Source organism: Pelophylax lessonae, assembly GCF_965119305.1.
Source record: "Pelophylax lessonae genome assembly, chromosome: 1".
Lineage (NCBI taxonomy): Eukaryota > Metazoa > Chordata > Amphibia > Anura > Ranidae > Pelophylax > Pelophylax lessonae.
The window spans coordinates 48576304-48604187 of record NC_138768.1 but is presented as its reverse complement, the minus strand read 5'-3'; the positions used below and the strand labels follow the sequence as shown (position 1 = coordinate 48604187).

At 42.3% G+C, this 27884-nt stretch overlaps 1 protein-coding gene across 1 annotated transcript in view; it reads right to left on the bottom strand.

The window, feature by feature from the left end:
* The window catches only part of LOXHD1 (lipoxygenase homology PLAT domains 1), a gene marked incomplete at its 5' end in the record, with an annotated part of 374771 nt that overhangs the window by 203087 nt on the left and 143800 nt on the right, over positions 1-27884 (bottom strand). Inside the window, 6 exons of the mRNA XM_082254549.1 lie at positions 1350-1600; positions 6309-6432; positions 13855-14003; positions 18434-18532; positions 25667-25851; positions 26919-26999. Of these exons, the coding sequence (XP_082110675.1) occupies positions 1350-1600; positions 6309-6432; positions 13855-14003; positions 18434-18532; positions 25667-25851; positions 26919-26999 (889 nt within the window). The remainder of the gene's footprint in view (positions 1-1349; positions 1601-6308; positions 6433-13854; positions 14004-18433; positions 18533-25666; positions 25852-26918; positions 27000-27884) is intronic.

Here is a 27884-nt window from a genome sequence, read left to right as displayed (position 1 = left end):
TGTTTAGAATAGAAAAAAACACATACACTCAGAAGTAGAAGGGCGAGTGCTGCGTCTGTCGATGAACTTCAGAGAAAAGGATTTTACGGTGAGTTCTTACAAAAATCCAGTTTTCTCTATTGTTCATCGACAGACGCAGCTCCATCTATTCAGAGACCATTGGGATGTCCCAAAGCAGTATATCCATGAGGGGTGGGAAGACAATGCAAAGAAGCCATAATTTCCCCAAAGGCAAAACTCAGCCAACCAGGTAACATGAAGCTCAACCAGGAACAATTGAAGCTCATCTGAAAAAACATACACCCTCAAAGAGAAACAAAAAAGTTCTCTTAAACAGCAGCCTGCAAAACCTTGCGGCCAAAGGAAGCATCCGAAGATGCCAACACATCTACCTTGTAGAATTTTGTGACCGTGTGCATAGACGATCAAGTTGCAGACTTGCAGCACCGACGCCTGATGGCGAAAAAGCCCAAGAGGCATTTAGCGCTCTCATGAATGCGCCTTCACTGGGAAAGGAGGAACCTGACCCTTCAATGAATAAGCCTGAACAACCGTCTGCATGATCCATCTGGATATGGTCACAACAGAAGCAGCCAATCCTTTATGAGGTCCTTCGGTAAGGACAAAAAAGAGCATCCGACTTTCTAGAAGACTCAGTAGCCGCCAGGTAAACCCTGATAGCCCGAACCACATCCAAAGAATGCAAGACAAATTCCCTTGAATGCTTGGGCTTAGGACAGAGTGAAGGCTACACAATGTGCTGAAACGACTGATTAGGTCGAAGTACCACTTTATCTCTGTGTACCACCAGATAAGGTGAGCGGCATGACAACGTCACCAATTCAGATACTCTGTGAGCAGAAGGGATAGCCACCAAGAAGGCAACCTTCTGCGTTCCTAAAACTAGGCAGAAACAAACTGATTGCTGATAGCAGAGTGTGTGGGGTTATGCCTGCAGGGACAGCCCCCATAGGCGTGGTTAAACTTTTTTTCCTGCCTAGTGCCTATTCCTGATTGGAGAAGCATAACCCAATGGTCTCTGAAGAGATGGAGCTGCATCTGTCGATGAACTTCAGAGAAAAGGATTTTATGGTAAGTTCTTACAAAAATCCATTTTTTTTGCACATATTTTAGGTAACTGTGAATTATAGTACACTATATTGTCAAAAGTATTGGGACGCCTGACTTTACACACACATGAACATAACCCAATGGTCTCTGAAGAGATGGAGCTGCGTCTGTCGATGAACGATAGAGAAAATAAAAATAAAATATATTTCAATATGTACAAAACCACAACACAGTCCCTTTAAAGACACCTCTAATATGAGACAAAGAAGTCTGCTGACCTTCTCGCAGTACCATCCAGCGCCAACGCCATTCCCGTCATGCCCGATGGTCACCCGGCTGAGGGGGCTGAGTAAAGCAGCGATCTCTATGTTGAAGACGTCAATCTTCCGTCGTTCAAACTCTCCTCCCTCAAGAAAGATCCTGCCACTGTTTTTTAACCCTTTTGATCCATGAAGAATGACGTGGACCTTCGAGTCTGTCCCAGCTCCTCGGATGTCTCCAGTCACTACAGAGACACTGTAGACAATGCCTGGGGATTGCAAAACATTGCATTAGACTATTTATTATGGGGTAATCAGGGGGCTGGGGGGGGGGTATGTTTGTAGACAAGCTCTTCTGCTACTGTTGTGGAGTTCCAGGACCCACCTATGCTGTCTGGAAGGGGTGTATAGACCACAAAACTGACTGAACAGAATCACAACTCAATTTGCAATCTAACAGTTACTGTATATTGCTGTGCATTTCAAAAACATATTTAGCAGTTTGTCTGGAGTACAGTTTTAATTGAGGAGCTGTTGCATTTCCAAGCACAAATTTTCTTTAGCACTAAACTGCAAAAAATATTAAAATGTACATAATGATGCAGCTTTGTAACCACAAATTCATCACAAAATGTAATTTATGCAGAAAATGCAAGCAGTATAAGTATCTGGATTTAACCTGGTATCAGCCTCTGGTCTAGTGTACAGTGTACAGCGGAGCTCAGACTGCCAGAGGGTGAAGCAGCACAATGAGCCAATCAGGTGTGTGGCAGTGCAAGGAGCATGATGATAGGAGGAGAGAGCAGAGTGGCAGAGTGTACTGTGTGGCAGAGCTGTATAAATCTGAAAACTGGGTGAAAAGAAACAGATTCTTTGGTAGGTAAAAAGTTTTCCATACTTTTTTTTGTGTGTGTAATTTAGTTGTTTCGCCAGGAATTTACAGATTAGAAAAAGCTTAAACAGATTCAGTCACTCAGAGAACATAACGTAGGACATTATGGAATGAAGAGACAAGCTGAGTAAGCATAGTTTTCATGACGGTATTAAGGAAAGCATTGAGTTACTCAGGCTAAATATATCTAATTTTGCAAAGAACACAGTACAGAATAAATTTTTTAGTATTTTCTGTTATAGACAATAGCTAATGTATGTGATTCTCTTAAAATGGATTAGAAGACACAGCATCTACTGTATAAGAAGTCACTATATTATTATTATTATTAATATTTCATATTAGTGAGACACTGAATATACAGTATAGTGTTTGCTTTCTACAAATCAGCCACTAGATGGAGCACTTAAGTGTTATTTTGTTTGGCATTGATCACCATAGATAATATTGTTTTATGTCTTTTAACTATAGAGAATTAGATTATGTTACAGTGATATAGAGGAATATGCACTCTGTAACTGAGGACCGATAATCCAAATAATTCCACAAGGGACTGGTCTGTTTCTTTATATATCCAGACTGACATAAAAGGACAGTGCCCTTGGATACATAAGCTAAACACAAAAAAATCTGAAATCAGAAATTATGATTAATGGACTCCTTCTCCTCTATATAGGTTAATAGATCAACCAATAGAAAATTGTATATATGTCTGCTGTAATTATATTTCATCACAGTTTAACGGATTCCCTTTTCGCATAAAAAAACAGGTAAAAACATTTTTTTATAATAAGCGATATAAGCCAAAATTAAACTGATAGATTTGCAAATGAGTAAAATAATAATTGCCAATTTATATTTATATAAGAGAACACGACCATCAAATATATGATAGCAAATGATCAATCCCCTGTGTCCGCCCCAGACACATGTGACATATGTATGTATGCCTCTCATGTCAACACATGTAAGTGACACCTTGAACAAAAATTAGAAAAACTTTTAAAGAAAGTTGTATGTTGTTATTATATGATTAATATGAAATTTGATCACGATGTTTGTTTAGATTAATAGACTGTGATACACCTGCTGTTGGTCCTGAGGAAGCACTTTGCGAAACGCGTCGACCAGCCACAAGGAGCATATATCTCAATCGTTGATTGAATATATATAAGTGATCACAACATTTATAAGAATACTGTATCATACTTTTGTGTATTTTTAAACGTAGCCTTGTATGGGCGCTTTTCTGTGTTTTTAACCGATTAATGACTGCCCGCCGCAGTTATACTGTGGCAGGCAGCCGCTCCTGCGTGAACCAGCATAAGCTCCCGCCCCCCACTCATCAGCGGGGACTCTGATGCACGGGTCAGATGTCTCCGATTGCCGCCTGACACCCGCGATCGCTTCCCCCCTTCCCCTATTGTAAACACAGCCGACCGTTCTTCTCTCTGGAATGATCACAGAGCGCCTGTGATCCTTCTATATAGGAACACAGGTCTCTATGATCATTTTACAAGCCACGCCCCCATACAGTTAAGAACACGCCCCTAGGTACACATTTAACCCCTTGATCACCCACAGAGTTAACCCCTTCCCTGCCAGTGTCATTGTTACAGTAACAGTGCATATTTTTAGCACTGATTACTGTAGTAATGTCACTGGTCCCCCCAAAAGTGTCAAAAATGTCAGTCAGGGGTCCGATCTGTCTGCCGCAATGTCGCATTCCCGCAGAAAATCGCAGATGGCTGCCATTACTAGTAAAAATAAAAAAACAATAAAAATGACATAAATCTTTCCTGTAGTTAGTAGACGCGATAACTTTTGCGCAAACCAATCAAAATACGCTTATTGCGATTTTTTTTTTTACCAAAAATATGTAGCAGAAAACAAATTGGCCTAAAGTGTTAAAAAATTTAGATTTTTAAATTTTTTTTTTTGGGAATGTTATAAAGCAGAATGTGAAAAATATTGTTTTTTATTCAGAATTGTCGCTCTTTTTTTGTTTATAGCGCAAGAAATACAAATCGCAGAGGTGATCAAATACCACCAAAAGAAAGCTCTATTTGTGGGAAAAAAGGACATCAATTTTATTTAGGTACAGCGTCGCACGACCCCGCAATTGTCCGTTAAAGTAACGCAGTGCGAAATCGCAAAATATGGCCTGGTCGTTAAGGGGGTCCAGAAGTGGTTAAATAATGTCAAAATAAAAGAATATGTTTTAATAATATAGTAATTATGTCTCATGTGATAGCCATTAAAATCCACCACTAGCAGGACTGTGTCATGCAACCTTTTTGCATATATATCTATATTACTAGGATGTGGCAAACGTCCCCCCTCTATATGCCTTTTCTGTTACAGTGATATGTATCTTACGTTATGATACATAGGCTATGCCTTTCATAACCTATTAGAGTTCTCATAAAAAATCAAATAATTCAAATATATATATATATATATATATATATATATATATATATATATATATGCATACTAGCTCATTATGTGTTTGTCTTTCAGGTGTTTGTTTGTTTGTTTACAACCTCTTTAATCTCCCTGGCGGTATGATTCTTTCCGATTTTAGGTGCTGAAAGCGGTACCATTATTTTGCATGTAATTCTTAAGAATGAGCAGCTCAAACCAACTATTTATATATGATTTTTTTTTTTACTGTGCGTTCTTCTTTATAACATCTCGGGTATGATAAAGTTTGAAACACAAAATCATAAATTATAATATAATAACTATAAATAAGTTAAAGTATGTATGTATGAATATATATATATATATATATATATATATATATACTGTATATATACATACACATATATATATATATATATATATATACATAAAAAGTACAGTAAACCTGCAGGAAAGGGCACTGGGGGGCAAACTAATGTGAATTTATTTTATTTTGTAATATATCAGTGTGTTTGGTGTGTTTTACTTTTGAATTTGCCACCGGTTCCACCCCCCTGCAAACGTCACATCGCAGGAGACGGAAGCCGGGGCACACAGAGCATCGGGAGGAAGATCCGCCGCCGCAGAACACCGGGATACATCGCTGGATCCCGGGACAAGGTGAGTACCCTCTCTTGCAGGATCCAGCGATCTTCCTATCGGTACCCCAAGTGTGGCTCGGGGTTACCGCTTTTGGCACTGAAATTTAACCCCGAGCCACACTCGGGAATACCGCAAGGAAGGTTAAAGTTTCTGTGCGTGTAAAGACAGGTGTCCCAATACTTTTGGTAATATAATGTATGTCAAACACAAGTCCCGTGGTGGGCTTAATCCGGCCCACCAGGACTTGTTCGGTGGCCCTTGCACCCAGTTTTGCGGTCGAAACGCAGCAGAATTCTATTCCATAACCCCTGGCTCTCACCCTCCGTACCTGCTTCCCTCTGTCACTTGTAAATACAAAAGCCTTCTGTGTTTACAAGGGAGGAACAGCTTTGCTCTCAGCAGCTCCTGTATATAACAGATGCCTGTATGCACTAACGCTGGGGACAGATCTCCATAATCTGAGAGGGAGAATGATCTACCTGCAAGGCAGAGCCGCCTACACAGGGAGGTACTAAAGCTAAATACTATATATATATATATATATATATATATATATATATATATATAGATAGATATCTATATATAGATAGATAGATAGATAGATAGATAGATAGATAGATAGATAGATAGATAGATAGATAGATAGATAGATAGATAGATAGATCTATGAAATATCTATATATATATATGTATATATAGATAGATAGATATAGATATATATATATATATATCGTATGTAAAAGCTAAAGCTGACCATAAACTATACAAATAAGTATACATGTTTGGCAGCACACCATGGATCTTGCATAGCAGTCAAAAAAAACGTTATAGTGCAAAAAGATCACATCACATCAGTATAAGTGCAACATTTCGGAGCCACGCAGGACCCCTTCGTCAGGCATCCTGCGTGGCTCCGAAACATTGCACTTCTCCTGATGTGATGTGATTGTACTAATATATGGATATATATATATACGTATACACACACAAATTACTAACCAAAACATTTTCCTTACCTGTGGCTTCGCTTCCTCCAACCAGAAGATCTCTCTGAATTTTTCCATCATCTTCATCAATAGCGAGCCAGCGAGAACACGGGAATTCATAGATCGATTTGTTTCCAATATCCTCAATAATAACCTGAAATATCAAAAGTATTTAAATGTAGTTCAAGGCAGAGTTCTTGCTCTTCTGGATGGACAAAGGTGACCACCTTCTTAGAAGATCACCTTCTAAGAATGATGGGTGGGGAAATATCTGCTGTCTTTAAACAAGAACAAGAATGGATGAGTGAGTTTGGGGTGGAGGAACTTGACTGGCCTGCACAGATTCCTGACCTCAACCCGATAGAACACCTTTGGGATGAATTAGAGTGGAGACTGCGAGCCAGGCCTTCTCTCCAACATGAGTGCCTGACCTCACAAATGTGCTTCTGGAAGAATGGTCAAACATTTCCAAAAATGCAGTCCTAAAACTTGTGGACAGCCTTCCCAGAAGAGTTGAAGCTGGAACTAGAGAGCAGAAGGTCTTGGGAGGAATGAAGAGAACAATTAGATTGGTATTTTGAAACCGGGTTAGTGATGTAGCTGGGGACGGCTGGCGATTGGGGACACAGTTGTAGATGGCTTTGTAAGTTGTTAGTATTTTGAATTGAATCTGTTGGGTGAGTGGAAGCCAGTGGAGGAATTGGCAGAGAGGGATAGCAGACACTGCATTCGTGATGGACAGAAGGGGGGATAGCCTATGTAAAGGTAACCCAATGAGCAGGGAATTGCAGTAGTCAAGGCAAGAGATGACCAGGGAGTGAATTAGAAGCTTTGTGGTGTCATTGGTTAGGAAAGGGTGTATTTTGGAGATGTTGCAGAGGTTGAGGTGGCAAGTTTAGGGCAGTCGTTGGATGTGGGGCTGAAAGTAGAGTTCGGCGTCCAGGATTACACCTAGCACCCTGACGTGCGGGGGCGGTTTGATAGTTGTGCCATCAATCTTGACAGACTTGACAAGACTGATGGAGTGAGCTGAAGGATAGAGAGATAATTTTGGGTGTTATCACCATAGAAAGGGTATTGGAAGCCATGGGAGGCTATCAATCAACCCAGGGAGGAGATGTAGATAAAGAATAGGAGAGGTCCAAGAACAGAACCTTGGGGGACCCCGACGAAAAAGGAAGAGGAAGTAGAATTGTAAGTAATACTGAAGGAGCGGTGAGATAGGTAGGATGAGAACCAGCAAAGAGTAGTCACGGAGACCAAAGGAGTGATGGTTTTTTAGGGTAGCGGGTGTTCCACTGTGTCAAAGGCAGCAGAGAGGTCCAGGAGTAAGAGTACAGAATAGTGTCCATTGGTTTTAGCCATTAGTAGATAGTTTGTGGGTTTTCGGAGAGCAGTTTCGGTGTCCTGTTGAGGGCGAAAAAAGCAGACTGAAGGGGGTCAAGAAGGTTATTTTTAGTGAGATGGTCACTCAGTCGGTTGTAGACTAAATGCTAAAGGAGTTTGGAGGGAAAGGGAAACAAGAAGATGGGGCGTAAGTTGTTAAGATTGGTGGGGTCCATTGAAGGCTTATTGGAATTACTGAATTATTTACACAATGATCATTAACCGCTTGCGGACCGCATCAGAAGGATTTACCGTGGCAAAGCGGCCTCCCTGTGCTGGATCGTGTACCTAGTACCTGATCCGTGCGCCCGGGCATTCATCACAGCACTAGCTGATCAGTGGGTCTCGGCCAATGATTGGCCGATAGCACCTGCTGATCGGCTCAGTCATTCCTGGAACAGAGCTCTGTGAATGTAAACAATACAGAGCTCTGTTCACTGACAACGGATCTTGGTGTTTTTTTCCTTGGAAAGCAGGGTAAAAAAAAACAAGATCTTTAGTAAAAGCAGCACATATTACACACATTACACATAGTTAGGCACACATTTAACCCCTTTATTGCCCTAGATGTTAACCCCTTCCTACCCAGTGTCATTAGTACAGTGACAGCGCATATTATTAGCACACGCCCCCGGTGACGAAGTCGGAAGTGACGAAACGTGTCGGGGCGTGGCCAGGCGACGTACCCTGTAATTGTATCCTCTGTGACGGAATATTCCAGCGTTCCCAGCCTTGGCGTGGAGCCAAGACTCGTGCACTATGGCTGCTCTTTTCACTGACTGTGTTTATGATGTCTCATGTACTTTATGTGAATAAATTGTTTATGCAATATTGCACTAGTGGAGGCTGTTATTTGTTCTCCTACATGTACTGGGGCTACGGTGTTTTGAGGACTTAACAATTGGAAGTGGATTCTTCACTGGACTTAATACCATAATGTGATTTCTGCTTGTTCACGAGAGTGAGTAAGCATTGGGTTCTGGTGAGTGGCCACTTTTTGCATTATTCCTGGCACTTGGTGGTGGAGAATGAGGATATCCCTTCTTATACCGCACTCCTATCGGGACTCTATAATTGGAATACACATCAATTTGCTTAACCACTTTACCCCCAGCCCTATTTCGGACACTTTTTGTTCACAAGTTAAAACCAGTATTTTTTCCTAGAAAACTACTTAGAACCCCCAAACATTATATATATTTTTTTAGCAAAGACTCTGGAGAATAAAATGTCGGTCATTGCAAAAATTTTTGTCACGCGGTATTTGCGCAGCGGTCTTTAAAACGCCATTTTTTTGGAAAAAATTTGAAAAATCACATTTCACTGCATTTAAAAAATACTAAACAGTAAAGTTAGCCCATTTTTTTTGTATATTGTGAAAGATGATGTCACGCCGAGTAAATAGATACCAAACATGTTACGGTTTAAAATTGCGCCCCCCCGTGGGATGGCGACAAACTACGGTCAATAGAGATTTCAATCTGCGACGCTTTAAATTTATTTATCGGTTACCAGTTTAGAGTTAGAGTGTAGCTCTTTTTTTTAAATTATTGCCCACGCTCTGGCGATCGCGGTGATACCTCACATGTGTGGTTTGAACAGCGATTTCATTTGCGGCTCGACTTGCGTATACGTTTTTTTTTTTGTGCGCGAGCTAACGGTGACGGGGGCGGCTAAATTTTTTTTTTTTTTTCCTATTTTTTTTTTCTTTTTTTTTAACTTTATTACAGGTTTTTTTTTAAAAAAAAAATCTGATCACTTTTATTGCTGTCACAAGCAATGTAAACATCCCTTGTGACACCAATATGCAGTGACAGGTACACTTTATGGAGGGATCGAGGGTCTAAAAGACCCTAGACCCCTCCACTCCACTTCCCTGTATGCAAAACGCCGAAACCGGCATTTTTGCATACAGCCGTTTTTCAAATCTGCCGCCTTTTGCAGCACACTAACCCGGAAGTGACGTCATGGACGCCGCCTCCGGGTTACGTCATCGGAGCCCCGATCGAAGCCGTTTCCGGCATTCATCGGGACTCCATCCAGCCGGCGGACGCGCCGGCTGGGTGCTCGGGGCTCCCGGTGGGACGGGAGCCCCAAGCAAAGCCGCGGAAGGCGGCAGGAGGGGGGGGGGGACGTCCCCTCCCGCCCCCCCGGGTAACGATCGACGTTACGATCGTCGGCTTCAAACAACGGTACCGGGATGATGCCTCTAGCTAGAGGCATCATCCCGGTATAACCACTCAAAGTCAGCCGACGTAGATCTACGTGGCTGGTCGTTAAGTGGTTAAGGCCCGTACACACGTACCGATTGTTGGCCGCAAGATTGTCGGCTTGTTAGTATGATGCTTCCGACAGCCGAACAAAATCTGGTGTGCAGGCTATAAAATTTTTGTAGGCCAACAAAGAACGGCCGATTGTTCGTCAGTCAGTACAGATTTCGGCCGACAAAAAGCAGATGAGCAAGACTGGGCATGCTCAGAGAAGAAAAAACACACGGAAAGTTAACCATCACATGACATCACTTCTGCAGTCGGCTGTTGTTGGCCGACAAAATTCGTGTGCAGTCTTTAGCACTTTTCAACCTACACGACAGCACTGGACAAAAGACAGCCGATCGTTCGGCCGACAATCGGTGCGTGTGTACGGGGCTTTACACCCTGAGTTGGAGGACTGTGGGACTTTTTTGGATTTAAGACATTTCCTGGGAACTGCACGATCTTTTATAATAATGATGATTTAATATTGTCTTGCGCTACTATTATTTGTATACAGTGGGTTTTGCCTTCTTATATTATTTTATGTATTATTAGCACTGATCACTGTATTACAGTCAGTGGCAGTTAGTGTCAGATTTCCCACTGCACCATCACAGTCCCATTATAAGTCGTTGATCACTTCCATTAGTAGCATTAAAAATAAATTAATTAAAAGTTCCAGTATACTGTATATCCCATAGTTTGTAGGCAGAAAAGCCAATCAATATATACTTACTGGGATTTTTTTTTACCAAAGACATGTAGCAGAATACATTTCGGTCCAAATTGATAAAGAAATTAGATTTTTTTTTTCTATTTACTGAATATGTTTAATAACAGAAAGTAAAAAATTGTGTTTTTTTTTTTTTTTAATTGTCGGTCTTTTTTCGTTTATATCGCAAAAAAAAAACAAAAAACGCAGGGGTGATCAAATACCACCAAAAGAAAGCTCTATTTGTGTGAAAAAAAATGATATACATTTTATTTCGGTACAGAGTTGCATGACTCTGTCATAATAATATAGTCAATGACTCTAAACAAAGAGTCCACCCTGCACTAAGCAAAATAAATCACTCACAAAAAATATATAAATAGACTGCCGCTGCTGCTATTACCTAAGTGTTCAAAATTATATATAACTAAACCACAGCGCTAAAGACAGTGCATCTCCTTATACATATGTGACTAATTATATAAAAATTGCAAAATAACAGTCCATAAATGTGACTTGTTCTCGTGAGTATATGTACACGTATATCTACGCGTTTCGCCCCTCCCCGTGGGTGTTCTCATAGAGGCGAAACGCATCAACGAGATTCCGAGCTTTGCAGCAACATAAACGTCACTCCGGGCCGTTGGAACGCAAGCGTAAGTGTACTGGAACGCACGCCGCTTTCTCTGCATGATGATCCACTGAAACATGCTATAGCCGTCCAACCTGCCTTTAGAAGCACTTTATATTTATACAGATGAGTTTATGGACTTCTTTAATATTGTGAGTGCACATCTTTTTGATTATTCTCAATAAATTTTTGGAACGTATTACACTATCTGGGATTTTTTCTTGTCTTTCTATACCGAGTATTGGAGAATAAGAGATACCATACGGAGCCCCCTCCACACTTACCAGTATCAAGCTTGCTTAGTCCCCTATGCAATATTGCATAGGGGTCCACATCTTCTGGTAAGTGGATTCACTTCGGGGGGTGTCACTTGGATGTTTTAAATTTGAGCCCCATTCACAAATTTTCACTGGACACTTGCTTAACCACTTAAGCCCCGGAAGATTTTACCCCCTTCCTGACCAGGGCCTATTTTGTGATTCGGCACTGCGTGATTTTAACGGACAATTGCGCGGTCGTGCGACGCTGTACCCAAATGAAATTGACGTCCTTTTTTTCCCACAAACAGAGCTTTCTTTTGGTGGTATTTGATCACCTTTGCGATTTTTTGATCATGCGCTATAAACAAAAAAAAGCGACGATTTTGCAAAAATAACAATATTTTTCACATTTTTTTACATGAAATTCCCCCCCAAAAAAATGTAAAAATACATTTTTTTTTAAATTTTTGGCCAATTTGTTTTCTGCTACCTATGTTTGGTAAAAAAAATCACAATAAGCGTATTTTGATTGGTTTGCGCAAAAGTTATTGCGTTTACTAACTGATGGAAAGATTTTTGTAATTTTTGTTGTTTTTTTTTAACGAGTAATAGCGGCGATCTGCGATTTTTTTTTTAGCCATTTGATTTTTTTGTTTTTTGATATAATTTTTTTAATACAGCTCTTTTTTTTTTCTTGTCACTGGGACTATATATACTATATATACATATACTCACGAGAACAAGTCACATTTATGGACTGTTATTTTGCAATTTTTATATAATTAGTCACATATGTATAAGGAGATGCACTGTCTTTAGCGCTGTGGTTTAGTTATATATAATGTAAATTGTCATTGTCACATTGTCAGTTGTAAAGTAGTCCAGTGCCAAATAGCAAAAAAATGGCCTGGTCATGAAGGTGGGAAAATCTTCCGGAGGTCAAATGTTAAAAAAAAGTTAAAAGACGCATTTGGCCAATTATGGTGAAACATGTAGAGGCCATTACTCCAATCTGTCATTTGAAAAGTTTTTGTATGGAACCAACAACTGGATTTACTGTCATAGCTGGTCTTGATGGACTCCTGTATTTGCGTCTTTTAACCACTTTAGCCCCGGAAGGATTTGCCCCCTTCCTGACCAGGCCCTATTTTGCGATTCGGCACTGCGTTAGTTTAATGGACAATTGCACGGTCGTGCGACGCTGTACCCAAACAAAATTTAAGTCCTTTTTTTCCCACAAATAGAGCTTTCTTTTGGTGGTATTTGATCACCTGTGTGATTTTTATTTTTTGCGCTATAAACAAAAAAAGAGCGACGATTTTGAAAAAAAAAAACAATATTTTTCACATTCTGCTATATGACATTCCCAAAAAAAAAAAAAAATGAAAAAATCAAAATGTTTTAACATTTTAGGCAAATTTGTTTTCTGCTATATATTTTTGGTTAAAAAAAATCGCAATAAGCGTATTTCGATTGGCTTGCGCAAACGTTATTGCGTCTACTAACTACGGCAAAGATTTATGTCATTTTTATTGTTTTTTTTTACTAGTGATGGCAGCGATCTGCGATTATTTGCGAAACTACGACATTGTGGCGGACAGATCGGATCCCTTTCTGACATTTCTGACACTTTTTGGGGGACCAGTGACATTACTACAGTAATCAGTGCTAAAAATATGCGCTGTTACTGTATAAATGACACTGGCAGGAAAGGGGTTAATACTGGGGGTGATCAAGGGGTTTAATGTATGCCTAATGCTTACTGACGTGTGTGTGTGTGTGTGTGTGTGTGTGTGTGTGAGTGGGGGGGGGGGGATGGTTCTGGGACAGGCACAGAGATCGCAGTTTCTGAAACTGCTGATCTGTCCCTGCCTGTCAGTGAGAAGATCCGCCTGTTTTGTTTACATAAGCAGGCGGGTCTTCTCTCTGTTTCCCGGACAATCGCGGGAGGAAGGCCGGCGATCACCACCTCGCCTCCCGCGGTCCGCCTCCCGCTGTGTCTAAACACAGCGGGAGCGAGGCTTCGGCAGCGCGCGCGCCGCCGGAATCACATGCACTCCAGTCACGTAGCGCTACGTAGAGCTGCACTGCCGCAGTAATATTATTATTATATTAATATTAATTAATATTAATATTATTAATATTACTGTCGGCAAGTGGTTAAAATGTTTTTAATGAGCATTATGTAAATAAAATATTAATATCATACATTGGTTTGGATTAATGTATTAGCATCTCACTTTTTTAATTTTGGGTATTTATATATTATGGGATGATGGTGCCCTTGGGTTTTCCCATTAGCCACCAATCTGTAGAGCGCCCATCAGATTACCTTCTCCAGAAACCACCCAGCCGACCCGCCCTTGTTGTTGTGGCCGATGGTGATTTTCCGAAGTTTTCCCATGTTTGGTGCATCGATGGTGAATTTGTCTTCCGATCCTTTCTCAAAGTTGTTCTTGTCATTGTCCAGCCTCCTTTCCCCTGATTGGAGAAAACATACAAGAGGATAACTGATGACCACGGTACGTTTTTTGAGTCACATGTCAATTCTTTCAGAGAGCAAGGGATGAAAATGCATGCAAAACGCATCTAAAATACATATGCGCTGCATTCAACTTTAACGCAACACATTAAAAATGTGTTAAAAAAAACGCGATACGCATTTGTAAAAAACGTATACTGTGTTATTAAGCGCACCAGTGTGAATGCCTGAAAACTGTCTGCATCCAGGGATGTTCATCTGTCCCTTAGGCTCCATTCACACCTATGCAGTTTGCTTTTGAGCGTTTCTGCAGTGCTTTTTGTTGGAGATACAACTTTAAGCTTAGCCTATTAACTGCAGTTCACAAATAGGACACCAGATGTCGCTAATGCTCAGTGATATGCTATGCATTTTCTATGATGTGTTGTGATTTCCTGTACACTGTACTGTACTTGGTTACCTTTTCCTGTCTGTGTTTTTCTTACCATGAGAAGGTGATATCTTTGCTATTTTTGGTTATGTTCCAATAAAGAAGCCAGTTCCTGTTACTCCACAATGTCTGATCTGAATTTACTCCGCTGCACCCAGTGATCGCACTCTGCAACACTTTGCGTTTTTGACCCCGTTTTGCCGCAATTTGTTGTTGGGCATATTAACCGCTTGCCGACCGCCGCACGACTATTTACTGCGGCGGTCAGCCCCGTACATGCAAAGTGACGTAGTACTACGTCGCTAGCCTGTGAGCCTGTAGGTGGCGCGCTCCCGCCCCCGCTCGTTCCCTAACAAGTAAGCGCATGTGACCGGCGGACCTGATGTCCGCCGGCCACTCGCGATCTCCCCGTGGAGAGAGAGAAAGGCAGGCGGCTGATGTAAACAAAGCCGCCTGTCATTCTCCCTGATGTAACTGCAGAGATCAAACGATCCTGCTATATAGGATTGTATGTCTCTGTGGTTACATCACTAGCCACACCCCTTTACAGTAAGAAGCACACCCCTAGGGACACACTTAACCCCTGCATCACCAATAAAGTTAACCCCTTCCCTGCCAGTGTCATTTTTACAGTAACAGTGCATATGTATAGCACTGATTACTGCAGTAATGTCACTGGTAACCCCAAAAGTGTCAAAAACGTCAGTCAAGGGTCCGATCTGTCTGCCGCAATGTCGCAGTCCCGCAAAAAAAAAACGCAGATCGCCGCCATTACGCGTTTAAAAAAAAAAACAATAAAAATTACATAAATCTTTCCCGTAGTTAGTAAACGCAATAACTTTTGCGCAAACCAATCAAAATACACTTATTTCGTTTTTTTTTTTACCAAAAATATGTAGCATAAAACAAATTGGCCTAAAATGATAAAAAATTTTGATTTTTAAATTTTTTTGGGGGGGAATGTCATATAAAAAAAATGTGAAAAATACTGTTATTTTTTCAAATTTACGCTCTTTTTTTGTTTATAGCGCAAAAAGTAAAAATCGCACAGGTGATCAAATACCACCAAAAGAAAGCTGTTTGTGGAAAAAAAAGGACGTCAAATTTGTTTGGGTACAGCGTCGCACAACCGCACAGTTGTCTGTTAAAGTAACGCAGTGCCGAATCGCAAAATAGGGCCTGGTCAGGAAGCGGGTAAAATCTTCCGGGGCTTAAGTGGTTAAAAAAAATGTGAATCACGCTAAAAACACAGTCAAAATGCACTACATGCTTTTCTGCTGCTTCTCCATTGAACCAAAGAAACACCATTTTGCGTTTAACCACTTGCCGACCGCCCCACGCAGATTTACTGCAGCAGGGCGGCTCAGCTGCGCATTATCAAGTAGATCTACGTGATTACTGTATGTTCACGTGGTCTCAGCAGCGTGCGCACGCCGCCGGAGCCATGCTTCTGCTGTGATTAGACACAGCGGGAGCCGGACCGCGGGAGGAGGGGGTGCGATCGCCGCTAGCCTCCCGCGATCTTTAGGCTCCATTCACATGTAGGCGTTTTGGGGCGTTTTTGGGGAGTTTTTCTGCTCTAGGATCAGCTCTCAAAACGCCCAACAAGACAAATCCTATTCATTTCAATGGCCCCTGTTCACATCTGAGCGTTTTGACGCTGTAAGCAAAACGCCCAACGCTCAAAAAAGTACATGAGCTTCTTTTTGGGCAGATTACAGGCGTTTTCCATTGGTTTCTATTCAATCTAAAAACGCCTGCACAAAAAACGCCTGTAAAATCGCGGTAAAATCGCGCGAAAACGCTACGCTCAGGTGTGAATGTAGCCTTAGGGAAACTGACAGGGAAACCGTCTGCCTATGTAAACAAATCAGGCGGCTCTCTTGTCAAACAGTCACAGTGAGATTGTGTGTCTCTGCTAAGCTGAAACCCCGATCTCTGTGTGCCTGTCAAAGAGCCCTCCCCCCCACAGTTAGTAAGCACAATTTAAGAGCGCACTTAACCCCTTGATCACCACCAGTATTAACCCCTTCCCTGCCAGTGTCATTTATACAGTAACGGTGCATATTATTTAGCACTAATCACTATATTGGTTTCACTGGTCCCCAAAAAGTATCACTAAGTGTCAGATTTCTATACCGCAATGTCGCAGTCCCGCTAAAAATTGCTGATCGCCGCCATTACTAATATAAGCAACAAAAAAAATAAAAAGTCCAAAAATCTATCCCATAGTTTGTAAACTTTTGCGCAAACCAATCAATATATATATATACGCTTTTTCTGATTTTTTTTTTACCAAAAATATGTAGCAGAATACAAATTGGCCTAAACTGATAAAAATTTGATTTTTTTAAATTTTTTTATTGGGATTGTTTTATAGCAGAAAGTAAAAAAACAGGATTTTTGTAAGAACTCACCGTAAAAACCTTTTCTCTTGAGTCCATTGACAGACGCAGCTCTCATACCTCTTAGCTATTGCATTATGCTGCCCCCTAATGGCTAAGAAGTATGGGAGCTGCGTCTGTCAATGGACGATAGAGAAATATAGTTTTTTTTTTTTTTTTTAAATTGTGGCTCTTTTTTTGTTTATGGCGCAAAATCTAAAAACTTCAGAGGTGATCAAATACCACTAAAAGAAAGCTTTATTTGTAGGAAAAAAAGGACATCAATTGTATTTGGGTACATCGTCGCACGACCGAGCAATTGTTAGTTAAAGCAACGCAGTGCCGAATCACAAAAAATGGCCTGGTCATTAAAGCCGTTGTATCCTCAAAAAAAAACAAAAAAAAAAACAAACCCTGCAGGGCAATGGCATAATGTGCTAGTATGCATCGCATACTAGCTCAATTATAAAATACTTACCTTAGAACGAAGCCCCGACACGGTCGCCCGGACACTGCTGAGGCAGCTGACATCTTCCCTCAGTGTCTTCCCTCAGTGTCTCTTCCCACGATGACATTACTCCCTCGCATGCGCGTGGGAGTTTACTTTCTGTCAAGGAGCCGGCAAGAAGCTTCGAAGGTCTGCCGGACCTTCAGTGCGCATGCGCCGTTGGTGTCAGCGGCTGCATGCAGGGGGAATATCTCCTAAACCGTGCAGGTTCAGGAGATATTAATTTTACCTACAGGAAAGCCTTATTATAGGCCTTATTATAGGCTTACCTGTAGGTAAAAGTTAAAAAGCGGAGTATACTTCTGCTTTAACCCCCCTGGCGGTATTCCTGAGTGTGGCTTGGGGTTAATTTGCAGTACCAAAAGCGGTAACCCTGAGCCACACTCGGGATTACCCCAGAATGTTACTCACCTTTCCTGTGATCCCCCGCCATGCTCCCCGGCATCCTCACTGTCTCTCCCCGCTCTGTGCACGGCCAATTGCCGACACTTGCCTTCCGGTTCCCTTCCCTGTGAGCGTTGCAACGCAGGGGGGGTGGAACCGGCGGCGATTTTAAAAGTGTAAATATACTAAATGACATCATACAAAGCTGTGATCCTAACGGATTACTCTGTATCATCCCATTTCACCACAGGATTTCACCTGGTGACTTTTCCAGTGCCCTGCCTGTGCTTTTCCAGTGCTTTGTGCCTGAAAAATTTTGAACAAGCATGGCGTCCAAAAAGCATTCTTTTTGTGCAAAAGTGCTTTTAGACTAACTGGAAAACAGCGACAGCGAAACTGAGTTATTTGAAGAACTGAGCGATAGCGATTGGTGGGAAAATTGGTCATCAGGTACGGAAAGTGACGACAGTGACGATTCTGATGTCTCTTTCTGGCACATCGCTTGTGGAATTTGGGAAGAATATCAAATGATTCTTCAGAATTTCCAACGGAGCGATGTGCCAGAAAGAGACATCAGAATCGTCCCCCCCCCCCCCCGTCCCTGGAAAGTGCTAGATGTTGCTAGTGGTCCCCCTCCAGTCAGGAAATGAGGTTGGCTTTGACTTTCTGTAGCTTTTAATGCACATTGTGAGAAGCTCACAGTTAAATATTACCAATCAGCACCTGTGTCACCATTTTCCCCGAAAATGTTCAGGAAGACGTCCGCGTCCGTCCCGCTTCCATTGGCAGATCCGGTAAAAACTCTGGCGATATATTTATTCACTGAAGGAGAAAAAAAATCTGGGTTATTATGATGCTGTAATTTAAAGCCTCTCCTCACTTTATCTGAGCACCACTAACTGAAAACACTATTTCATTCATCCATCCACTCACCCACCCATTCATTCATGTCTCCATCATCCATCCACTCACCTATCCATGTATCCATCATCCATCCATGTCTCCACCATCCATCCACTCACCTCTCCATCCATATTTTCATCATCCATATCTCCATCATCCATTCACTCACTTATCCATGTATCCATCCACTCACCCATCCGTCCATGTCTCCATCATTCATCCACTCACCTATCCATGTATCCATCATCCATCCACTCATCCATCCATGTCTCCACCATCCATCCACTTACCCATCCATCCATGTCTCCACCATCAATCCACTTACCCATCTATCCATGTCTCCATCATCCATCCACTCACCCATCCGTCCATGTCTCCATCATTCATCCACTCACCTATCCATGTATCCATCATCCATCCACTCATCCATCCATGTCTCCACCATCCATCCACTTACCCATCTATCCATGTCTCCACCATCCATCCACTTACCCATCCATCCATGTCTCCACCATCCATCCACTTACCCATCCATCCATGTCTCCACCATCCATCCACTTACCCATCTATCCATGTCTCCACCATCCATCCACTCACCCATCCGTCCATGTCTCCACCATCCATCCACTCACCCATCCGTCCATGTCTCCATCATTCATCCACTCACCTATCCATGTATCCATCATCCATCCACTCATCCATCCATGTCTCCACCATCCATCCACTTACCCATCTATCCATGTCTCCACCATCCATCCACTCACCTATCCATCCATATTTTCACCATCCATCCATATCTCCATCATCCATTCACTCACCTATCCATGTATCCATCATCCATCCACTCACCCATCCATCCATGTCTCCACCATCCATCCACTCACCCATCCATCCACGTCTCCATCATTCATCCACTCATCCATCCATCCATGTCTCCACCATCCATACACTCACCCATCCATCCATGTCTCCATTATCCATCTACTGACCCATCCATCCATGTCTCCATACTTTATTTTGTTGAGAAATCACTTTGAAAAACACCTCCTAGCATTTCTAACCATTGTCATCTTGAGTAAGGGCAGGTGATTCCTGTAGCATTTACTTCCTGGAATCCATCTGCCCTTACCTCAGCCATGAATGCAGGAGGGTGTGCTTAGCTGAGAAAACTCCCTCATCTTCTCCTCCCCTCTTGAAGACTCCTGGGATGTATGATATCATTTGCCTAGGCAAGAACCAGGAAGTTATTGAAGAAATTAAACAAAATGTTTAAAACAGGAATGTATGTGATATAATTTCCTGTTCTTAAACGTTTTTTTTTTTTAATTTAGTTATATGTTTCCTGATGCTAGCAGCATGTGGATTAAAAATAATCAATGTTGATTGGGAGAGTGAGGTATCACTTTAAAGTGGTTGTACATATCCCTCTATAGAGTGTACTGCTGCCCCTTCCGCTACAATCAGCATGAATCACTTCTGACAGGTTTTCCCGACACCAAGAAGTAAAATGGTGACAGGAGAGGGAGCTCCAGCACACATCCTGTGATTGACAACCTCAGCTCTATTCCTATGTGCCGTGTGGAGGGGGGGGGGGGTATATTCCCTCCAATCATCTCTCAGCTCTCCTCACTGAGCTCTGCAGAGTATAACTTGAGCTCCGCACCCCCCTTCTTTCTGAAAGCTCAGAAAAGCTTTACAAATTCTGGACTTTGAATGAGGATACAGAGTAGACGAGATTGCTGATGAACAGGTACAACTTATGTAGGAGGATTTTTTTTCATCTCTGTGTATCACCTGAGGCCAGTCACCATACTAGGTATATGGAAGGGTTTACAACCACTTTAACCCTTGCAGTGCACTGCAAGAGACCATTTTAAAGTTTCCTAGAGTTGTGCGTAAAGAAACCTTACAAGATAAAAATTCTTATTTAACTCTTAGTTAACCCTAATCATCTCTAAATCAATCCCTTCCTCCCTCTTTCCCTTTAGCAAACTATTTTTGTTGTGATTTATATATTTTTTTTTAATACCATTACTCATAAAATACGTGAGAGTGTTCCCCCTTTACAGAAGGCATGGGTATGCGCTCACATGTAATAGGAGGATCCTCCGGACGCACTGGCCCTCACTCATACACTAGCAAGCAGGGAAACAATCTGATACCATAGACCAGCCTTTCTCAACCATTTCAACACAGAGGAACCCTTGCAATAAATTTCTGGTCTCGGGGAACCCCTGCTAAAAATGAAAAATCTATAACTCATGACACATTAGTGTGACAGTCAGAGGGAAGAATGCTCCTTACTCTTATCATCATTGGGAAGAATTACCCCCTTACAGATAACTAAAAGGAACAATGGTGTCATTGGAAACTTATCTGAGAGGCAGAAATTGCCCATTGCTCAAGGAACCCCTAGCAACCTCTGGAGGAACCCCAGGTATCCACAGAACCCTGGTTGAGAAACCCTGCTGTAGATTGTGGAACAGTGGAAAACTTTTCAAGAAACCTACAACAGTAGAGTGGAAGTTAATGTAGTTTGGTGAAACACATGCACGTGCTGACCTGGGGGAGAGTGACCTCTAGTGGTCTTTCTGAGATGCATCAGAATATTAGAGAGTGTTCCTTCCTTATACCCTTGCAGATTTCCACTGTTGGGGAATTTCTCCTGAGCGGATACCCTTGAGGATACCCACTGTTGGGGAATTTCTCTTTAGGGGATACCCTTGCAAATCCCCACTGTTTAGAAATTTCTCCTGAGGGGATACCCTTGTAGATCCCCACTGTTAGGGGACTTCTCCTGAGGGGATACCCTTTTTGATCCCCACTGTTAGGGGACTTCTCCTGAGGGGATACCCCTGAAGATCCCCATTGTTAGGGGACTTCTCCTGAGGGGATACCCCTGAAGATCCCCACTGTTGAGGAATATCTCCTGAGGGGATACCCCTAAAGATCCCCACTGTTAGGGGACTTCTCCTGAGGGGATGCCCTTGCAGATCCCCACTGTTGGGGAATTTCCCCTGAGGGGATACCCTTGAGGATACCCACTGTTGAGGAATTTCTCCTGAGGGGATACCCTTGTAGATACCCACTGTTGGGGAATTTCCCCTGAGGGGCTACCCTTGAGGATACCCACTGTTGAGGAATTTCTCCTGAGGGGATACCCTTGTAAATACCCACTGTTGGGGAATTTCCCCTGAGGGGATACCCTTGTAGATACCCACTGTTGGGGAATTTCTCCTGAGGGGATACCCTTGAGGATACCCACTGTTGAGGAATTTCTCCTGAGGGGATACCCTTGCAGATCCCCACTGTTGGAGAATTTCCCCTGAGGGAATACCCTTGTAAATACCCACTGTTGGGGAATTTCTCCTCAGGGGATACCCTTGTTGATCCTCACTGTTAAGGAATTTCTCCTAAAGGGGATACCCTTGCAGATCCCCACTGTTGAGAAATTTCTCCTGAGGGGATACCCCTACAGATCACCACTGTTAGGGGACTTCTCTTGAGGGAATACCCTTGCAAATCCCCACTGTTAGGGGACTTCTCCTGAGGGGATACCCCTACAGATCACTACTGTTGAGGAATTTCTCTTAAAGGGATACCCCTGCAGATCAACACTGGTGGAGACTGAACTCTAGTGGCCCTTCTGACATGCATCAGATTATTAGAAAGTCCCCCCTCCTTATACCCATGGAGATCCCCATTGTTGGGCAATTTCTCCTGAGGGGATACCCTTGTAGATCCCAACTGTTGAGGGACCTCTCTGGACAGGAAACCCTTGCAGATCCCCACTTGGGGAACTTCTCCTCAAGGCATACCCTTACAGATCCCCAATGTTGGGGGAATTCTCCTGAGGGGATACCCTTGCAGATCCCCACTGTTGGGGAACTTTTCCTGAGGGAATACCCTTGCAGATCCCCTCTGTTGTGGAATTTCTCCGAGGGTATACACTTGTAGATCCCCACTATTGGAGGAATTGTCAGGAGGGGATACCCTTGAAGATTCCCACTGTTGGGGGACCTCCCAGTAGAGTGGAAGCTAATGTAGTTTGGTGAAACACTTGCAAGTGCTGACCTGGGGGAGAGTGACCTCTAGTGGCCTTTCTGAGATGCATCAGAATATTAGAGCGTGCCCCCTCCTTATACCCTTGCAGATTCCCACTGTTGGGGGATTCCTCCTGAGGAGATACCATTGTAGATCCCCACTGTTGAGGAATTTCTCCTGAGGGGATACCCTTACAGATCCCGACTGTTGGGGAATTTCTCCTGAGGGGATACCCTTGTAGATACCCACTGTTCGGGTATTTCTCCTGAGGGGATACCCTTGCAGATCCCCATTGTTGAGGAATTTCTCCTAAGGGGATACCCCTGCAAATCACTACTGTTGAGGAATTTCTCCTACAGGGATACCCTTGCAGATCCCCACTGGGGGAGACTGAACTCTAATGGCCCTTCTGACATACATCAGATTAGAAAGTGCCCTCTCCTGATACCCTTGCAGATCCACACTGTTGGGGAATTTCTCCTGAGGAATTTCTCCTGAGGTGATACCACTGTTGAGGAATTTATCCTGAGGGTATACCCTTGCAGATCCCCACTGTTGAGGAATTTCTCCTGAGGGGATACACTTGTAGATCCCCACTATTGGGTGACTTCTCCGGAGAAGACACCCTTGCAGATCCCCACTGTTGGGGGACTTTTCATCAGGTGATACCCTTGCAGATCCCCAATGTTGGGGGACTTCTACTGAGGGCATACCTTTGCAGATCCTCACTGTTGGGGAACTTCTCCTGAGGGGATACCTTTGCAGATCCCAACTGTTGAGGAATTTTTCCTGAGGGGATACCCTTGCAGTGAAATGCTGTAATGTTTTTAACTCTTTCGTAGATTCACCTTGATCTGGCAATATTTAGACCTCTTTGCATCTCCTAAGGTAATGGCCACAAGTCTAGGAAACTCGTAGAGAAAAATGTTATTCTCCCATCAACCAGATAATATGTGTCTATGTGTCGTCCTCAATTTTACAAGTGCGTTAAAATGCAGATCAATGTGTGTTAAAACATGCAAAAATGTATGGAAAAGTACATCCATTTTCCCTGCATTTTATCGCAAATCAGTGTGAATTCAGCCTAATTAATTTTCAACTTTATTTAGGAAGAGGGTACCTTTATTTGACAGGTACTCACTCCCCCTTCCTCAATCCTCGGCTCTGCAAGGATAATGTCAGTTGGGCCCTCCCTACCACTGCCAGCAGCCTGCTGGCCACGTCAAAGTCCCAAGAGGCCGTAGGATCAATCTCACAATCTTGTGCATGCTCAGTAAGGAGCAGGCTGTGAGACATCAGTCACATCTAAGATGACGGTGCAGAGAATCCAAAGCTCAGGCAAAGAATCAGCTCCAGAGAAGACAGCGCTGGACTCCATGGGTTGGTAAGTATCTGTTTTTTTAAAAGCCAGCAGCTACATTATTTAATTTTTAAGAACACAAGTGAATTTCGTCTTGAAGCAATAGCAAAGTTATCAACGAATAAACAAGTTCATAGAGAACATGTAAAAGTTGCTCTGGTCCGTAAGGGCTTTAGATATAGTATTCAAGAAATTGTAATTCCCTAATATCTGGAACGTCGTTGGTAGTCTGTAAACAAAAGATCTGGTTCATATAGGGCTTCAGATGTAGTTTTCAAGAAATTGTAGTTCCCCAATATCTGGAAGTCATTGGTAGTCAAAACATGAAAGATCTGGTTCATAAGAGCTACAGATATTGTTTTCAAATATTTGTAGTTCCCCAATATCTGCAACGCCGTTGGTAGTCTATACGCAAAAGATCTGGTTCATATAGGGCTTCAGATGTAGTTTTCAAGAAATTATAGTTTCCAAATATCTGGAACGTAGTTTGTAGTCTAAACAACAAAGATCTGGCTCAAAGGGCTATGGATATAGTTTTCAAGAAATTGTAGCTCACCAATATCTGGAACGCCACTGGCAGTCTATGCACAAAAGATCTGCTCCATAAGGGCTACAGATATAGTTTTCTAGAAATTATAGTTCCCCAATATCTGGAACACTGTTGGTAGTCTAAAAACGAAAAATCTGGTTTATAGGGCTACGGATATAATTTTCAAGAAATGGTAGTTCCGCCTTATCTGAAACACCGTTGGTAGTCTATACACAAAAATTCTGGTCCATAAGAGCTTCAGATATTGTTTTCATGACATAGTAGTTCCCCAATATCTGGAATGCCATTGCTAGTCTAAACACAAGATCTGGTCCATAAGGGCTTCAGATGAAGTTTTAGTTCCCTGATATCTGGAACGTAGTTGTTAGTCTAAACATAAAAGATCTGGTCCATAAGTGCTTCAGCTATAGTTTTCAAGAAATTGTAGTTCCCCAAAATCTGGAATGCAGTTAGTAGTCCAAACACGAAAGATCTGGCTCAAAGGGCTACAGACATATATTTTCAAGAAATTGTAGTTCCCCAATATCTAGGATGCCATTGGTAGTTTAAATACGAAAGCTCTGGTTCAAAGGGCTACAGATAAAGTTTTTAAGAAATTGCAGTTCCCCAATATCTAGGATGCCATTGGTAGTTTAAATACGAAAGCTCTGGTTCAAAGGGCTACAGATATAGTTTTCAAGAAATTATAGTTCCCCAATATCTGGAACATAGTTGTTAGTCTAAACACGAAAGATCTGGTTCAAAGGGCTACAGAAAAAGTTTTTAAGATATTGCAGTTCTCCAATATCTAGGATACCATTGGTAGTTTAAATACGAAAGATCTGGTTCAAAGGGCTACAGATATAGTTTTCAAGAAATTGTAGTTCCCCAATATCTGGAACGCCGTTGGTGGTATAAACATGAAAGATCTGGTCCATAAGGGCTTCAGATTGTTTTCAAGAAATTGTAGTTCCTCAACATCTGCAATGCCATTGGTAGTCTAAATACGAAGGATTTGGTTCCAAGGGCTACAGATATATTTTTCGAGAAATTGTAGTTCCCCAGTATAACACTTTCAGTAGTCTAAAACACAAGAGAGCTAGAAAGTCATGTGACTTACCTTTAGGCACGTCCATAGGATTGAGGCTCCCCAGGAGGTCTCTGACATACAGGCCATCTCCATCCTCCTTACTCAGCCAGTTATTACAGGGGAAGTAGAATCTCAGATGAGGTCTGTTCATGTCTGTAACTATCACACGGTCCAGGTACCAGCCTGCATTGAGGCCTGTGTTATCATGCTCAATCCTAGAAAAAAAATGGAGGCACTCAGGTACCTTGTGTAGGTCACTTTTCTTTCTATTCCATTTTGTTGGATACAATACTGACAAAGAATATATTTATATAAAGCACCCACAAAAGGAAATAGATTGCATAGCTCTCACCTGCCCAGTTTTATAACAAATTCCTCTTTCCGGTCTTCCTCAAAGCTGTCCCTTTTATAGGTCTGCGGTATATATTTCTTTAAAAAACTCTCCTACCTAAAGTGAGACTCTTATCGCAGTAGTGACTTCACAAATTCCCACTCCAAATCTCCTGAGACTAAAGCCCCGTACACACGTACCGAATGTCGGCCGAACGATCGGCCGTCTTTTGTCCGGTGCTGTCCTGTCGGCTGAAAAGTGCTAAAGACTGCACACGAATTTTGTCGGCCAACAACAGCCGACTGCAGAAGTGATGTCATGTGATGGTTAACTTTCCGTGTGTTTTTTCTTCTCTGAGCATGCCCAGTCTTGCTCATCTGCTGTTTGTCGGCCGAATTCTGTACTGACTGGCGAACAATCGGCCGTTCTGGTGACGGCCAATAAATTTTAAAGGCTGCACACCCGATTCTGTTCGGCCGAAAAGTCGCAGTCGGTTGTCGGAAGCATCATACTAACAAGCCGACAATCGGCCGGCGGCCGAATATTTACGGCCAACAATCGCTACGTGTGTACGGGCCTTAACAAGCCGACAATCGGCCGATCGTTCGGCGGCCGAATATTTACAGCCGACAATCGCTACGTGTGTACGGGCTTTTACAGAAAGCCAGTAGGAAGACACCTATGATGGTCAGCATTGGCCAAAAAATTCTATAACACTACAAAGAACACAATGATGAAAATATAAGTTGTACCAGGCATTAGAATTCACTTAAAGTCAGACCAATATATAATGACATGCCAATGACACGGATAACGTGCTTCATTGGGGGCTCCGCCAATGATTCCACCACTTATGACCAGGAAGAAGGGTTATTTTGTAGGGGTTGTTGATAGGATGTACTTTTCTAAAATATTGGCTGCGGTTTGACACCGGTAAGAGCGATTTCTTACCTTATCTTCTTGATGGGCCCAACATTATTGGTTTTAACCCGAAACACATCGGTTTTTGTCCTCTCGAACGCTGTTGTACTCCTACAACATACATAGGTCAAAAAGTTAGGGCAAAGTGTTAGCAATAAACCCCGACAGCGACACAAACACTTACAACACAAATAACTATAACCAAAAAATAAAGCACTTTGGTTAGTGATAAGTCTACAGGTCACTCTCATGCCAGGAAGGTGGAGAAAAAAACTGAACAACCATCTTTGGAAGAAATGCAATGATTAAACAATACGGAGGGCACGGCGAGAAAATAATACATTGCTTCCAAATGTGTTTCTCGTCATCGAAAAACCTTAAAAAAATCCCCAAAACTGCTGAGGATTCCAAACACTCCAAAATCCTCTCAGACTCCACAATAGGTGGAGTCTCTTTAATGACGCGCAAGCTTATTTACCGGCTCAGTCCCCCCGAAACTGATATTTTATAACTGGGCTCAACCACTGTCATCCTATATCTGAAAGTCGGAGTGATCCCAACTCTGCCTACTTTCTAACCATTACCCAACCAATGTGGAATGGATATTCTGTAGAATATAAGAAGCCAGTGGATGACTAAAGAGAACCTGTCACTAGGCAAAACACCTATCCCAGAAGCTTTTGAGAGTTTCAGGTCAGCGAAGTTGCTGCTCCAGAACTAGTTTGTCACACCCAATGGTGTCCTTCCATCAAAGGCTTCTATAATAGGTATGTTGCTCTGAGACGCATTGAGCTTTGGGAAGCCAGCACCCAGCAATAAATTCAATATCAGTATCAGGTAGAGTGACCCTTTAAAAAGGCAGTGCAAAGAGCAACAGCAATATACAAAATAAGCCATGGCAACCAATCAGGTTTTCGTTTATGGAAGTCAATATAATGAAGGAAATATTTCCATTGGTTGCAACAGGTGACCACACTTTGCATATCACTCTTTTTA